This window comes from Thunnus albacares, chromosome 8 (genome assembly GCF_914725855.1).
Source record: "Thunnus albacares chromosome 8, fThuAlb1.1, whole genome shotgun sequence".
NCBI lineage: Eukaryota > Metazoa > Chordata > Actinopteri > Scombriformes > Scombridae > Thunnus > Thunnus albacares.
The window spans coordinates 15,641,358-15,655,902 of NC_058113.1; the positions used below are offsets into that span (position 1 = coordinate 15,641,358).

At 41.9% G+C, this 14,545-nt stretch overlaps 1 protein-coding gene across 2 annotated transcripts; it reads right to left on the reverse strand.

Moving 5' to 3' along the window:
* Positions 1 to 1,755: 1,755 nt before the first annotated feature.
* On the reverse strand, positions 1,756 to 12,639 carry LOC122987079 (chemokine-like receptor 1). 2 transcript variants are annotated; one of them, XM_044358727.1, is made up of 2 exons: positions 12,574 to 12,639; positions 1,756 to 2,922 (listed from the first exon to the last, which is right to left on the reverse strand). In XM_044358727.1, exon 2 carries the CDS (start codon positions 2,900 to 2,902, stop codon positions 1,805 to 1,807), a length of 1,098 nt encoding a protein of 365 aa, XP_044214662.1. In that variant the 5' UTR covers positions 2,903 to 2,922; positions 12,574 to 12,639; the 3' UTR covers positions 1,756 to 1,804. The 2 variants fall into 2 exon arrangements, with proteins under 2 accessions (XP_044214662.1, XP_044214663.1); XM_044358728.1 differs by lacking the exon at positions 12,574 to 12,639 and adding an exon at positions 4,969 to 5,004.
* Positions 12,640 to 14,545: the final 1,906 nt, after the last annotated feature.

The window sequence follows — 14,545 nt, forward strand, 5'->3', positions numbered from 1 at the left end:
TCTGTATCCCTGCAAGCAAAACTGATCTGAAGCTAGGATATTTCTTTTCTAACATGATTTTAGAATTAAAATCATGATTAGGTCTAGACTGGCAAATATTCCTATTGCTCTTTCAATAAGATTTCTTCAGAATAGTTACAACATCTGTGGTGACATTTATGGAAGTTTTGGGCATGCACAAAATGGAATCACTTTATTATCACTTAAATCCATCAAATAAATCCACCACATACATACAATAAAACATACACTATACAGTAAAATGTCCCCACATGCCTAATGTTTAACTTTTTGTTCTGTTACATGACCCCATGGAAGATGAGCATGCATCAGATTTTAACTAACAAATGAACCACATAATTATTCAATTACAAAGCTACCATAAAAGGTGGGTTTATTCTTTATTATTGGAGTGAATAACTGCTTAACTGAATCCACTTATATAGTTTGGCCTAGGCAAAAATGTTTCCACAATCCTCTCAGAGTTGTAGTTGACTTCTCTTTTTAATTCAAACACAACATAGACTGATATGCAGTGACAGAAGGTTACAAATATACTTTGCATAAACCATTAAAATTATATTGTTAAAGGATCTTGTTTTTTTCTCCATGAGAAGAGTGCAAAAAATAAAATTCATTTTAAAATAAGTTATCATAAATTTACTTTGATGTCCAAACTATTTTACAAATAAAATGTAAACAAATTCATCATGAACGTTATCCAACTGAGCTTATCAGAGTAATAGAGTAATAGAGCTACTCAACATATTTATACATAATCACAAATGACTGATGATGACTGGAATACACTTCAGAAGTCTGATGTTTGCTGTCCTTTGTCTACATTTATGTCCTAGATCTAAGGAGCACCTGACATGTAAAACAGTTTCCTCTGCTGGTCAATTAATATTATGAAGAAAGTCTAACATAAAATGAAAAAGAACAATCAACAACAAAAAGTATATCTTATGATTGACAGCTTAGTAGTTACAGTAAATTATTATGAGGTGAAAAAGGGAAGAAAGCTTGAGCACAGCGCCCCAGATCTAAAGGTGAAAGATTAACCACAATCATGATTTCCTCTTTAACCATGGCCCTGTCACTACCACCAACACTTGGGGTTTATTTTTTTGAAACTATCATGAGGTGTTGCAAATGAGTTGTGTAGGTTATAATATCTGTATTCACCATATATATATCAGTGTGCAATACTAGAGAAAGAGATTCCAAGCACAAGCCAAGTCAAAAATAATATTTTGATAATGAAAATAATGATGAGTAAATATTGCAATCAAACAATCATTCATGGTTCATGGTACATGTCACAATATTCATATCCACAGTCATACATAAAATAAATGGGCTATTCCATTTTTCTGTGATTTTATATTGTCTTGAAGTTAAGAAATAATGGACACCTAACCCAAGTTAACTATGAAGCTGATATCTTATTGTACAATATTACCATCAGTCCCTTCAATCAGATTGTTAATACTGTAAGTGCAGTTAAGATCTAGTACTCTTTGCCTGACCTAATCAGTTCGCTAATCATACAACTCAAATTAATCAAACTTCAACAGGTTCCAACATTTCAATTTGGGAATCTAAGTCCTTTTATAAAGACAACAAAAGAAATAAAAAAGGAATTTGATACAGTACCAGTCAAAAGTTTGGACACACTTTCCCATTCAGTTGAATGGGAAAGTGTGTCCAAACTTTTGACTGGTGATGTATATATATTTACATTTTGTCAAAATTATTTTCTTATGTGCAGTTTCAGTATTTGTTTATTCATGTCACAACCTTATACTTGAGTATTTAGAATTGACATGTCAAGGCTCTGACTGGTGTCCACTGACTTTGTGTCAGTGTGCAAACGGGAAACCTCCTCCCGGAAAGCAGTCTCAAATACATTCAGGATGGATTTGCGAACTTTATCCTTGAAATCTCGGCCCATGAAGACATACAGCAGTGGATTCAGGCAACTGTTAAGATAGGCCAGGCTGGTGGCTAAAGGGACCCCAATAGTGATGACAAGTTTTAATACTCTACTTGACTTATCAATCTGATACCATAACTCAATTAGAGTCATGATGTAAAAGGGAGCCCAGCACAGGAAAAAAGCAGCGATAACAGCAGCGATGATCTTAAAAGGGCGACTTGAGTGGCTGGCCCTGGTACGGTTCCTCCTGAGACGATGGATTATCACAGCATAACAGGAGACAATAACAGTGAAGGGAACAACAAAACCCAGGAGGAAGCGAGTGATGGTCATGGCCTTTAAACGAAGCAGTTGTAACTGTTTCACAGATGGGTTATTGAGGTCATCAGAAAAAGCATAGTTGTCGTAGCATATGATTGGTTTATCATGAGATGATAGCCAAAGGTCCCTGAAGATGAAGCATGGAGAGCTGAGTATCAGACCCAATACCCAAACACCCAGACTCACACAGGACGCCTTGCGTACATTTCGGTTGTTCTGGGCCCAGACTGGCCACACCACAGACACATATCTGTCCACACTGATCACCACCAGAATGTAGACACTAGCAAACATGTTCAGAAATCTTACTGTGTTGTCCAGTTTGCACATGAAATTGCCGAAAGGCCAGTGGAAATCCAGAGCTGTGTACGTCACACTAAAAGGAAGGAAAGCTGTGAAGAGGAAGTCAGCCACAGCAAGGTTGAGGATCCAAACCGTGTTCACTGTTTTCTTCATCTTGAACCCAGTCACCCAGATAACCACTCCATTTCCGAGCACACCCAGAACGAAATCCAGGGAGTAGATAACGACAGACATGATGTTGAGAGACCTTGTCAGATTATCATAGTTGTCATTAGAAGAGCCAATTTCTTCACTAACACCTGTTGTATTGGTGTGATAGGAAGGTGTAGCAGTCATCTCTGTTATTGTTTTGAGATCTGCAATGGTAAAAGGAAGAACAAATGTAATCTCCCCCTGTATGTATCTATCTATATATATTTCAACACACAATTGAAAATGCATTTAGCCCTCAAAAATAGCCTATGAAGATGCTTTTCACAAAGATTTGACTTGAACTATGCAAAGTTGTATCAAGTTCTGTCAACAGTCCAAATGGTTACTTTATTGTTTTTATTATTATTATTTTATTATTGTTATTATTATTTTATTATTTTTGATCATGTTATTATTTATTTATACCCATTTTCTTGTTAACCAACAAAGTGTCAGAGAAAGTGCAGAGAAAATCCACATTGTATTGTATTTATTTATCGGGACAGTGTAGTTTTTAACATAAATGATGCACTGTACCAGATTTAGCTTCTAGCAAATTTTCATCTGCAGTCCCTTACAATTAAAACATATAACAGCACAATAACAAACAGTACAAAGCAAAAAACACACAGGACAGAAATCAACAATGTAAGCATGTCAAACCAAAGGCAAGATTATTTGAGAAGACCATGAGATCAAATCCAGACTCAGTGGCCACAGAGCTGAGCACTGAACTGCAGCTCTTCATATCATCAGGTAGGACATTCCACTGAATTGTGGCTTTCACAGAGAAAGCTGACTGTCCAAATGCAGTGCAACAAAATGGTATAGTACAATCATGTATAGAGGATATTCTGGAGGATCTAATAGAACTTACTGAATACAAACATACATACAAACAGCATACCAGTTCTTATTTTATTTTGTTACTATTTTCATTAAGGCAGGAACGACCAAACCTCTATTCCTGCCTGCTTCCAAGGGTGTGCTGCAGGCATCTCTTTTGGGGCCTGTCCTGCTCACTATTTATGTAAATTAGATTGCCCTTGTTGGTAAAGTGCCATTTTCTCATTCCTGCCATTTGTAGTGCTCTGTAGTGCTAATAAGCTCCAGTGATTGTCTGATGCTCCATGAGCCCCAAACCAGACCTGATAAAAAAACTGCCTTTGCTGTTAGTGCATTGGTCTCATGTAATAATCTGCAATGTCAACTAAAAGCCAAAACACTCTGTGTAATTTTAAGACCATTCTTATTAAAGGTTCTCTGTCTGCTGGTGATTGCTTCCACTGAACCTGAACCTTTTCTATTCCCTGTCCATTTTATTGACTCTGTCTGTCCTTGTTTTATTCTTCTACTAAACTCTTAACAGGGTGTTGCTGCAAAAGAACATGTATACTCAGCTATCATCTATCAGTGCATTTGTAGATATAGATCTTTCACAGGTCAATGATAGCAAGTGTCTTTTTTGTCAGCATCCTGTTTTTCAGTCTTTATCAGACTTATTTAGAAATTACAAAACACTTTTTAGCATGTTACTGATGAGTTACGAAACAAATTTAAGCATGTAGAAAACATTCCCACAAACACTACTAGCAAAAACAAAATGAATCCTTTTCTCCATGATAAAGTTGGTTGGGCTTCCCTGTCATAGAGACATAGTAATCACTAGTACTTATTTCTACAAAGTCCTCGTAGGCAAAACTCCATTTTATATCTCATTTCCGCTGTTGTGGTGCTGTGGACCATACTTAACCAGCTTCAGTGACTGTGTGATGCTCCATGAGCCCTGAACCAGACCTGATCTGGTGAAAACTGCCTTTACTGTTAGTGCAGCGATCTTGTGGAAAAATGTGCAATGCCATCTAAAAATATTTTACCTCTCTGTAACTTTAAGACCATTCTTATTAATGGTTCTCTGCCTGCCTATGATTGTTTCCACTGAATGTGAACCTTGTCAGTCTTCTGTCCATTTATTGACTCAGTCTGTCCTTGTTATTATACCTCTATTATTCTACCAAACTCTTAACAGTGCATTACTGCAAAAGACCATCAGCCAACCTTGTTGAACAAAACACGTGAAATAAATAATAACATTATCATTCTTATACTTTGTCCATCCAAAATCTGATGTTTTTATTGTCTTATTTCTACCTTGTGGGTTCATATCACGCTACAAATATGAAGCTCTGAGAATAACAAAGGTACAGTACCTTTCTCAAAGCTCTCCAATCAGTTGAGGATGTGTCTGCAGCAGAAATAACTCTGATCAAACCCTGACTAGTTAATATAGCCTAATGTGTGGACAGACGTGGTATATAAACGTACTCATTGAGGCGGGGACACAAGCAGCATGCACTTCTCTTTTTTGAAGCCCATAAACCCTTTTGCATGAACTTTGGCTGTTCATGCATTGTGGTTAAAAAATGTTGTCACATTTTCTAAAATCATACATTGTCTTCATTGATAGATGAGCAACATAATGCATCTGTACCCTAGATACACAATAGTACTACATTATACTCTTATTGTACCCTTTATACCCCTTATTACATTATACCCTTTGCAGCACCTCTCATGTTTTCAGTGGTGCTCTGGTGTTGACTGTTTGAATCAACATTTGGATGTAAGTTACATATTACCAGACAGTTTTATAAAATAGTAGACAACTCCCTTCTTGCCACTGTCCACTTGAAGCTGGACACAAACTGTGGTGTCTCTGTATCCATGCAAACAAAACTGATCTGATGCTAGGATATATCTTTTCTAACATGTTTTTAGAATTAATATAGTATTGGAAGTTTTGAGCATGCACAAAATGGCATCACTTTATTATCAGTCAAATACATCAAATGAATCCACAACATACATACAGTAAAACATACACATAAGTAAAATGTCCCTGCATGCCTAATGTTTAACTTTTTGTTTTGTGACATGACTCAATGGAAGATGAGCATGCATCAGATTTTAACTAACAAATGAGCCACATAAGTACTTAATTACAAAACTACCTTAAAGGTTGGGTTTATCCTTTACTTTTTTTAAAATACTTTTTTATTTTATTATCATGGCATTTCATACATCTAACCCATTGACCAGGTTGTCTGGTACACCAGGGCTAGACCTAAACGCACGACTCAAACAGTAGTTCCAAAAAAGTCTTAAGTCTTTAATAGCAGGTTCGGTACACGGGCAGGCAGTCAGAGAGGGCAACAGGACCAAAAGGGCTAGGTAGAGGCAGAGTCAAAAAAAAAGGCAGATCCGGGGTCAAAAACACTAGAGACTATAACAAAGAGGATAATGCTGGAACGCTTGCAACTAAGGGCTAAGATGAACTGGCACAGGAAGCAGGGGTCACATAGACTAAAAACACAAGGGGAGTGAGGGTAATGAGACACAGGTGGAGGACATTAGGGGATGAAGACGAGGACAGGAGCGGGAAACACACAAGGGCAGGAAGTGGATCTGAAACCAGAGGAGAGTTAGAAACCAAAATAAAACAGGAAATGCAGGACTAAATGAGAGAAAAAACAAAACATAACCTGAAGGCAGGATGATTCATGACAGTATCCCCCCCCCCCCTCAAGGGACGGCTCCAGACGGATCAGGAAGATTGCGGTGGCACCAGTGAAAGTCCTGAATGAGGCCCGGATCAGGAGGGAACCAGAGGACTCTCCTAGATGGGCTTGACACGGGAAATGTGAAAGGTGGGGTGAATTCTCCAGGTCCTGGGGAGCTTGATACAGACAGCAGCAGGGTTAATGACTTTGGATACAGGGAAAGGTCCAACAAAACGGGGTGCCAGCTTACGTGACTCCACCCTGAGGAGAGGATCCTGAGCAGACAGCCACACTCTTTGCCTTAGCTGGTAAGAGGGGGCCGGGGTCCGCCGTCTGTCCGCAGCCCTCTTGTTTCCGGCTGCGGCCCTGATCAATTGAAGCCTGGCCCGGCTCCAAACCCGGCGACACCGGAGGATGAGGGCTTGAGCAGATGGAACTGCTACTTCAGTCTCTAACTCAGGAAACAGGGGAGGCTGATAACCGAAGACACACTGAAACGGAGTAAGACCAGAGGCAGAGCAAGGCAAGGTGTTTTGTGCATATTCGACCCAGATAAGATTCTTACTCCAGGAGGAGGGACAACTGGAGATGAGACAGCGAAGGCCCTTCTCCAGTTCCTGGTTCAGTCTCTCTGTCTGCCCGTTGGACTGGGGTGATAGCCAGAAGTGAGGCTGACTGTGGCTCCAATGAGTGAGCAGAAGGCCTTCCAGAACTTGGAGATGAACTGTGGCCCCCGGTCAGACACCACGTCCCTGGGGAAACCATGCAAGCGGAACACATGATGCAGAACCACCTCAGCCGTTTCCTTGGCTGAGGGTAACTTAGGTAAAGGTATAAAGTAAGCCATCTTAGAAAATCTGTCAACCACTGTGAGGACAACCGTGTTACCTTCAGAGGGTGGCAAACCTGTGATGAAGTCCAGTGACATGTCTGACCAGGGGCGCTGTGGGATGGGCAGAATGAAATTGAATCGGTTGAAAAAGAGAGCCCACCTTGCCTGCCGGGGGTTGAGCCTCTTAGCAGAGTGGATGTATTCCAGGTTCTTATGGTCTGTCCAGATGAGAAACAGCTGCTCAGTGCCCTCCAGCCGGTGCCGCCACTCCTCCAGAGCCACCTTAATAGCCAGCAGCTCCCTGCTGCCCACATCATAGTTCCTCTCAGAGGGGGACAATTTCCGGGAGAGGAAGGCACAGGGGTGGAGCTTCTTATCCACTGGGGACCGCTGTGACAAGACCCCTCCTACTCCTACATCAGAGGTGTACACCTCCACCACAAATTGAAGGTGAGTGTCCGGAGGAGTGAGGATGGGAGCTGTGGTGAAGCTGGTCTTAAGTCTCTGAAACGAGAGTTCAGCCATAAGGGGAGGTTAGGTAAGGGGGCTGCAATGGAACTAAAACCCCTAATGAAATGTCTATAGAAATCGGCAAACCCCAGGAAACGTTGCAAGTGTTTCCTGGATGTGGGAGTGGGCCAGTCAGACACAACACTAACCTTGGAGGGATTCATCTGGAGGTGGTCTGGTTTGATGATGAACCCCAGGAAGGAAATGGAGGTGACGTGGAACTCACACTTCTCAGCCTTTACGAAAAGCTGGTTATCCAGAAGCCTCTGCAGGACTCGGCGAACATGTTGTAAATGAGTCTCAGGGTCAGGGGAAAAAGTCAAGATGTCATCCAAATAAACAAAAACAAAGTTGTTTAACATATCCCTCAGGACATCATTAACCAGGCTCTGGAAGACAGCAGGGGCATTAGTCAATCCAAATGGCATCACCAAATACTCATAGTGCCTACTAGGAGTATTGAAAGCAGTCTTCCACTCGTCCCCCTCCCTTATCCTCACCAAATGGTAGGCATTTCTGAGATCGAGCTTGGTAAATATCTTAGCTCCCTGTAAGAGTTTAAAAGCTGAAGAGATGAGAGGGAGGGGGTACCTGTTCTTGATGGTGACCTCATTCAGACCATGATAGTCGATGCATGGCCGGAGGGACTTATCTTTCTTGTCCACAAAGAAGAATCCTGCCCCCACTGGAGAGGAAGAATAATAATAATCCCAGCAACCAGGGAGGCTGAGATGTACTTGTCCATGGCCTCACATTCTGGGGGCTGACAGGGAGTATAAACAGCCCTTAGGGAGAGAGGCCCCTGGGAGCAGGTCAATAGCACAGTCATATACTCCGTGAGGAGGAAGGGAGGTAGCCCGGGACTTGTTAAACACCTCCTTGAGGTCATGATAACACTGGGGAACCTTGGCTAAATCGGGATAATCAGACTTATCTTGGTCTAGCAGGGGCTCTGGGCTGACTGGTGTGAGAAGGACTGCGGGAGGTTGAGACTCTCGGGGGCTCTGAGAGGGAAAACAGTTCTTTTGGCACCCCTCCCCCCAACCAATAATTTCCCCGGTGGCCCAGTTAACTTGGGGCCGTGCTGGGATAACCAAGGGAACCCCAAAATGAGTGGGTATAACGGTGAGCTATAGAGGTGGAAACTTAACTTTTCAGTGTGTCCCTTAGCTATGAGGACTTGAAGGGGCTCAGTGCGGTGAGTAACTCTATTTAGTAACCTCCCATCCAACGTGCTGGCTTCTAGGGGTCTGAGAAGAGGAAACACAGTTAATTTCAGTCTTTTAGCAAGTTTCCAGTCCATAAAACTATCATCAGCACGTGAGTCTATCAACACCTTGAGTCTTTCAGAGAAAACAGGGGAATTTATCACAACATCAGTCAATGATCGAAGCTTGTAGTTAGGAGAGATTGTTTGGCTCACCAGCGCCCTCCTCCTCACCGGCGAGCCCGGTCTTTTAACGGACAGGAGCTCAGGAAGTGGCCAAGCTGACCACAATAAATGCACCGCCCCTCCTGTAGGCGTCACTGCCACTCCCCCAGAGACAGTCTGGCGCGACCCAACTGCATGGGTTCCTCCTGCCCACCAGAGGGCGCTGTTGCCACTGGAGAAGGTGATCGACGAGGAGAGGGGCGTTGGACAGGTGGTCTCCCCCAGGAGGGAGAGGAAAAGGACTGATGGACCCTCTCCTTCTCTCGTTCTCTCAGGTGGTTGTCAATTTTAATAGCCAAAACGATAAAGGAATCCAGGTCAGAGGGGCGCTCCAGGGAAACCAGCTGGTCCTTAATAGCATCGGCTAGCCCGTGGTGGAAGGCATCGAGCAGGGAGGGGACATTCAACCCACAATCAGCCGACGGTGCGAAACTCGATGGCGTAGTCAGCTACCTGGCGTTTACCTTGGCATAGGTCCATGAGAGCCCGGGCGGCATCTGGAACCGGAGTCAAGTGATCAAAAACCTTGGACAGGGTGGAAGTGAAGAGGTCCAGAGAATGACATATGGGGGAGTCACGAGCCCACTCTGCCTTAGCCCATGCCTCTGCCCGCACAGAGAGATGAGAAGCAATGTAAGCAACTCTGGAGTGGTCAGACGGAAAAGCTGCTGGCTGCAGCTCAAAGTGGAGTCCACACTGTACCAGAAAGGCTCTGCAATTGTCCAGAAAAGTGCTCTGGTCTGGACAGAGGGAGAGCTGCTGCAGAGGACACAGTCACAGGACTGGAAGGAGGAGAAGTACCGGCCGGCAAAGAAACAGCTGACGAGACAGGGACTGGAGGGCTGAGTTTACCCAGGAGCTGCTGCAGCTGATCCGTAAGCGTACTCACTTGGGTAGATAGCGAAGTGTGAAGCCCCTCGTAACGGGAGTTGAGTTCCCGGAGGCCGTGGCAAACTGAGGTCAGCTGCTCCTCATGCTGAGTGAGACGCACGCCCTGAGCTTCAATTCATTGTTCTTTTACCATATTACAGTAACTTAACCACTTGGACCATCTTATGTCAAATAGCTTCAAGTTCCTCCTGATTTTATAAGTTATAAGGACATGTTTTTTAGAGCCAGTTTCTGTTATATGCAGTATCCTTAACAAATATTTATCATTTTCATTTTGCATTTTGCATTTTGTCTACTGTTTTGCCTAACAGCACAAAGTCTGTATTCAAATGAATAACACCATTTAAGGTAGCATTGATTTCTTTCTGTATATTGTTCCAAAACGATTGCAATGATGGGCAAAACCATATGCTGCTTAACAATTTTTGGTCTACATTCAATAAAGTTTTTGGTCTATAAGATCAACAGTCAGTAGGATCCTTGCCTTCTTTGTGTATGACTGTAATTATGGAGCTGCACCAAGTGTTTTCCCACCCACTGTAATCTAACACCCAGTTAAACGTTCTCTCTAAAGTCGGCAGTAGTTCTTTATCCAATTCCTTATAAAAATCACCTGTGAACTTGTTTCTTTATTGCGACATTGATCTCATCTGACGTAACTGGCAAAATCAGGTTTACATTTTGTTTATCTCTTATCTGCGGTAGTTTTATTCCGGATAGATATTCCTTCATTCTCTTTTGAGAGAGCAGATTATTGTCAGGGCTTTATAAATGTACTATTTTGCAAATTCTTGTGCTATTTCTTGTTTAGCTTTTACACTTATATTCCTGGTTTGGTCTTTGATAGAAACAGTGTTTGATTTTATCTGTTGTTTTTTTAATTTCTAGGCCAGGTTTTTCATTGCTTTTGCTCCACTATCAAAGATTGTTTTTTAGTAACTATCAATGATTTCTTTACCTTTTCAGTTAGTAATCGGTTGAGTTCTTTCCTTAGTTCATTCAAAGAATGCAAATCAACAGTGTCTTTTTGCCTTGTGCTCCCATTCCCATATCCTTAATGATTGTTCTATTTCCTTGACTCTTTTGTTCCTCTCTCTCTTCTCATATGAAGCAAATGATAATATATATATATTTATATATATATATATACACTGCTTTTACTCCCTCCCACAGTGTGACCAGTTCAACTTCCTCTGTATCGTTTATTTCTAGGTATTTTTTAATAGTTGATCTTATTTTAATCTTGAGGTCTTCCATTTGTACCAGGAAATTATTTAGTCTCCAAAGAGTATGACCCACCTCCAGATCAATGTTTAATTTCATTGTTATCAAAGCATAATCAAACAATGTGATCTAATTTATATTACATTCTATAATCCTTGATACATGATTCTTAAACAAAGAGAAATAGTCTAGTCTCAAAAATCTACAGTAAGATTTTGAAAAGAAGGTAAAATCTCTTTCTTTCGGGTGGAGAGTTCTCCACTCATCTATCAGCCCCATTTCCTTGGCTGCTCCTCTCGTTATTTTAGCAGCTTGATCTGAGCTATGTTGTCTATCACTTTGTGTATCAATACTTGGGTCCATGATTAGGTTTAGGTCACTTGCAGTGATTGTTATCCCTCGACTTACTGAAACTATTATTTCAACAATCTTTTTAATTAGGTCTGGGCCTTCTTCAGCGGGGTTGAAGACATTCATAAATGAAACCATTTCCTCATCAATCCTTCCAACTACCATTATATATCTACCTTCCTTGTATGATATCAGCTTTTCCAGCATAAAAACTATTTGTGGCATCATTAAAATAGCAACTCCTTTTTCGAGGACTTGTAAGATGAGTGATATACGTGAGCATTTGTAAGTTTCACTTGGAGTGTTTCCTGCAAGATTATACCTCCTGTTTCTTTTCTGAGTTGTTGCAGTAACTTCTCATGCTTAATCGGATTATTAATACCATTCACATTATACGAGATTATTTTTAGTGTTTTCATTTCTTGGAGTCAGTTAACATATGAGACAATTTACCCTTCAAATCATATTCCATGTTATATAAGGGATCTTTGGTCATGCTATTTTTCTGACACCTAACTTTTTGGCTGACAGCTGTGAAAATCAGTGAACAACATAAAAACAACATACCAACAAAACAATAACTTTCAGTGGTGGCAGTCACTAATAGACTGCCGAGTGGATAAAGATTCCCTAAAAATGGGTAGGAATCTGGGGCTGCTGTCCCAAACTGCCCCGTTTGAAAAAGACAAACAAACAAAAAAACCCCAACAATTTACCAGTAACAAACTGCGTTGTACATCGCCGTGTGTGTGTGTGTGTGTGTACATTTATATTTGTGTTTGCTGCTGCCATAAACTAAGTCACGGTACCATTGGGGCTAAGCTGTAGGCTTACCCCCCAGCTCTCTCAGTAAGTCCGCAGCTGTCTTGTAGTCTTCCCACTGCGTCCTCTGCTGTTCAAACGGCGCTGATGGATGCCCGACCTGGGTCCTGGATGTTGGGTCTTCCTGCTCAAGCAGGTGTTGAGCCCTACTGAGTTGTACATCTGCGTTCCGCAATCACCAAATACTCTTAACCTTTTCTGGATAGATGAGATGCGATTTCATCCCTTTCTCCCTTAGCTCTTTTCTTATTGGAGCATATTGGCTTCTCTCTTTTTGCAGTTTAGATGAGTAGTCGTGGTCGAAGTAAATCCGACTGCCCTCGTGCATTATTACTTTCTTGGCGCGTGCAGAGCGGAAAACTTTTTGAGGAGTGTCCCATGTTTAAAATGTGACTATAATTCAGCGTGGCACTACTCCACTTTGTGTGGGTTTCCTCTGATACGATCGATGTGTTGCAATAAAAGTAAGTTGCTCCGCTGGTATCTCCAGCTTCTCAAATATAAGTACCGTCAGGAAATTCACCATATCGCCTCCTTCCGTCTCCTCCTTTACCTGGTGGCAGGGGCGGATCTACCGAGGTGGCATGGGATGGCAGCTGCACTCAGATTTGGATATCTAATTCAAAAATAAATGAAAAGTTGGGGCTGATCGGAAATTTACAAGAGGGAAAGTCCGATGTTCCAGTGCAAGTGAATGCAACAAGAGATAACGCTCCCGATGACTCGTATCAGAGCCATGTATCCTGCCGTTAATCGTCCCTGCGGGCAGCAGCTCCGTTTTCTACCGGCTGCGGCAGCTGTCTGTGCAGTCTTTCCCGGCTGCAAACAACGACTACTGATGGCCTTTTTCCTGCTAAATGTGTGCGTAACGTTGCCAACTTCCACTAATAGAGAGGTGGATAACGGCGGGGTCCTTTTGTTGAAGCGTGTTCTGTTTAGTAATAGTAACTTGTGTTTGATTGTGGGAGGAACGGATTTGACTAAACCCAAATATTAACCAGTGCTTGTGAGTGTCTGCATCTTCCAACATGTCTGAAACTGCTGGTTCTGCAGACAAACGTCCAAATTTCAGATCAGTCATGCAAGTGCTACACATAAAAGCACCCAGTATAGAAAAAGCGGTAAAATCAATCACTTTAAGCTCCAAGCAAAAAGTCACATTAGTCAGCAATGCAGTGCCAGTTCATTCAAAGCATTCCCCTAGAGTTTGCACTTTCACCACATTTTCAAATTGAAGCTCATAGAAAACAACTTTTGTTTAATCAGCATTACTGGATGAACACTGGATATCTTGGATCATTGGCAACATTAAATGTGCGGCTTCACAGAGTTTAGGTGACAAAATTGTTGAATATGGTCCTTATATGTATCACGTTAATGTTTGGTCTGTATATTACTCAGATGCACCGGCAGATTCAGGAGAGCTAGCGTTAGCTAGCTAACGTCTCCATTCCTCCATTTCACATTACGAATTTGTTTGAATAAAACCTGAGTATTACTACATACAATCAAACCACCAACAACGTGACAGCCTGTGCTGATGAGACTCAACAGAACTTTTATTATGGGAGTCGTTTACAGGAGGGGGGGCTTCTGGGGGAGACTGATTTGCTTTGCTTTAACACATGGATGTATAAAGAGAAGTGGATACAGGAAGGGCGCCAGGCTTTGAAACAAATTTGACATAGCAGCCAGACCATGTAATTACAATGTCATGCGATGCACCAAATGCCAAAAAAGACTTTTTCCCATAGATTTACATTGTGAAAGAGACGTCTGTAAATCAGCGGATACATTTTCTTAGCGTCACAACCCCTGCAAAATAACTCGTTTCAATATCATAATTTGATCTGTTCGGTCTGATCACATTTCGAAAGTTTAGAAGAGCCGCATGATTGAATTGTTTTATCCCCTTTCAAGTTAGCCAGAGGGCTAAACCAGAGGTAGCAGGCTCGGCCAGCGAAAGTCACTAGTGCACTTGCTCTGTGGGCCCCACAGATGCGGAGGCAATGGGGAAGAAGTTGAACTCTTTTGGCTTCATGCCATGGATGTATAAGAGCTAGATAGGGCTTCTACAGTTTGGTCTAGGCAAAAATGTTTCCACAATCCTCTCAGAGTTGTAGTTGACTTTTTAATTCAAACACAACACAGGCTGATATGCAGTG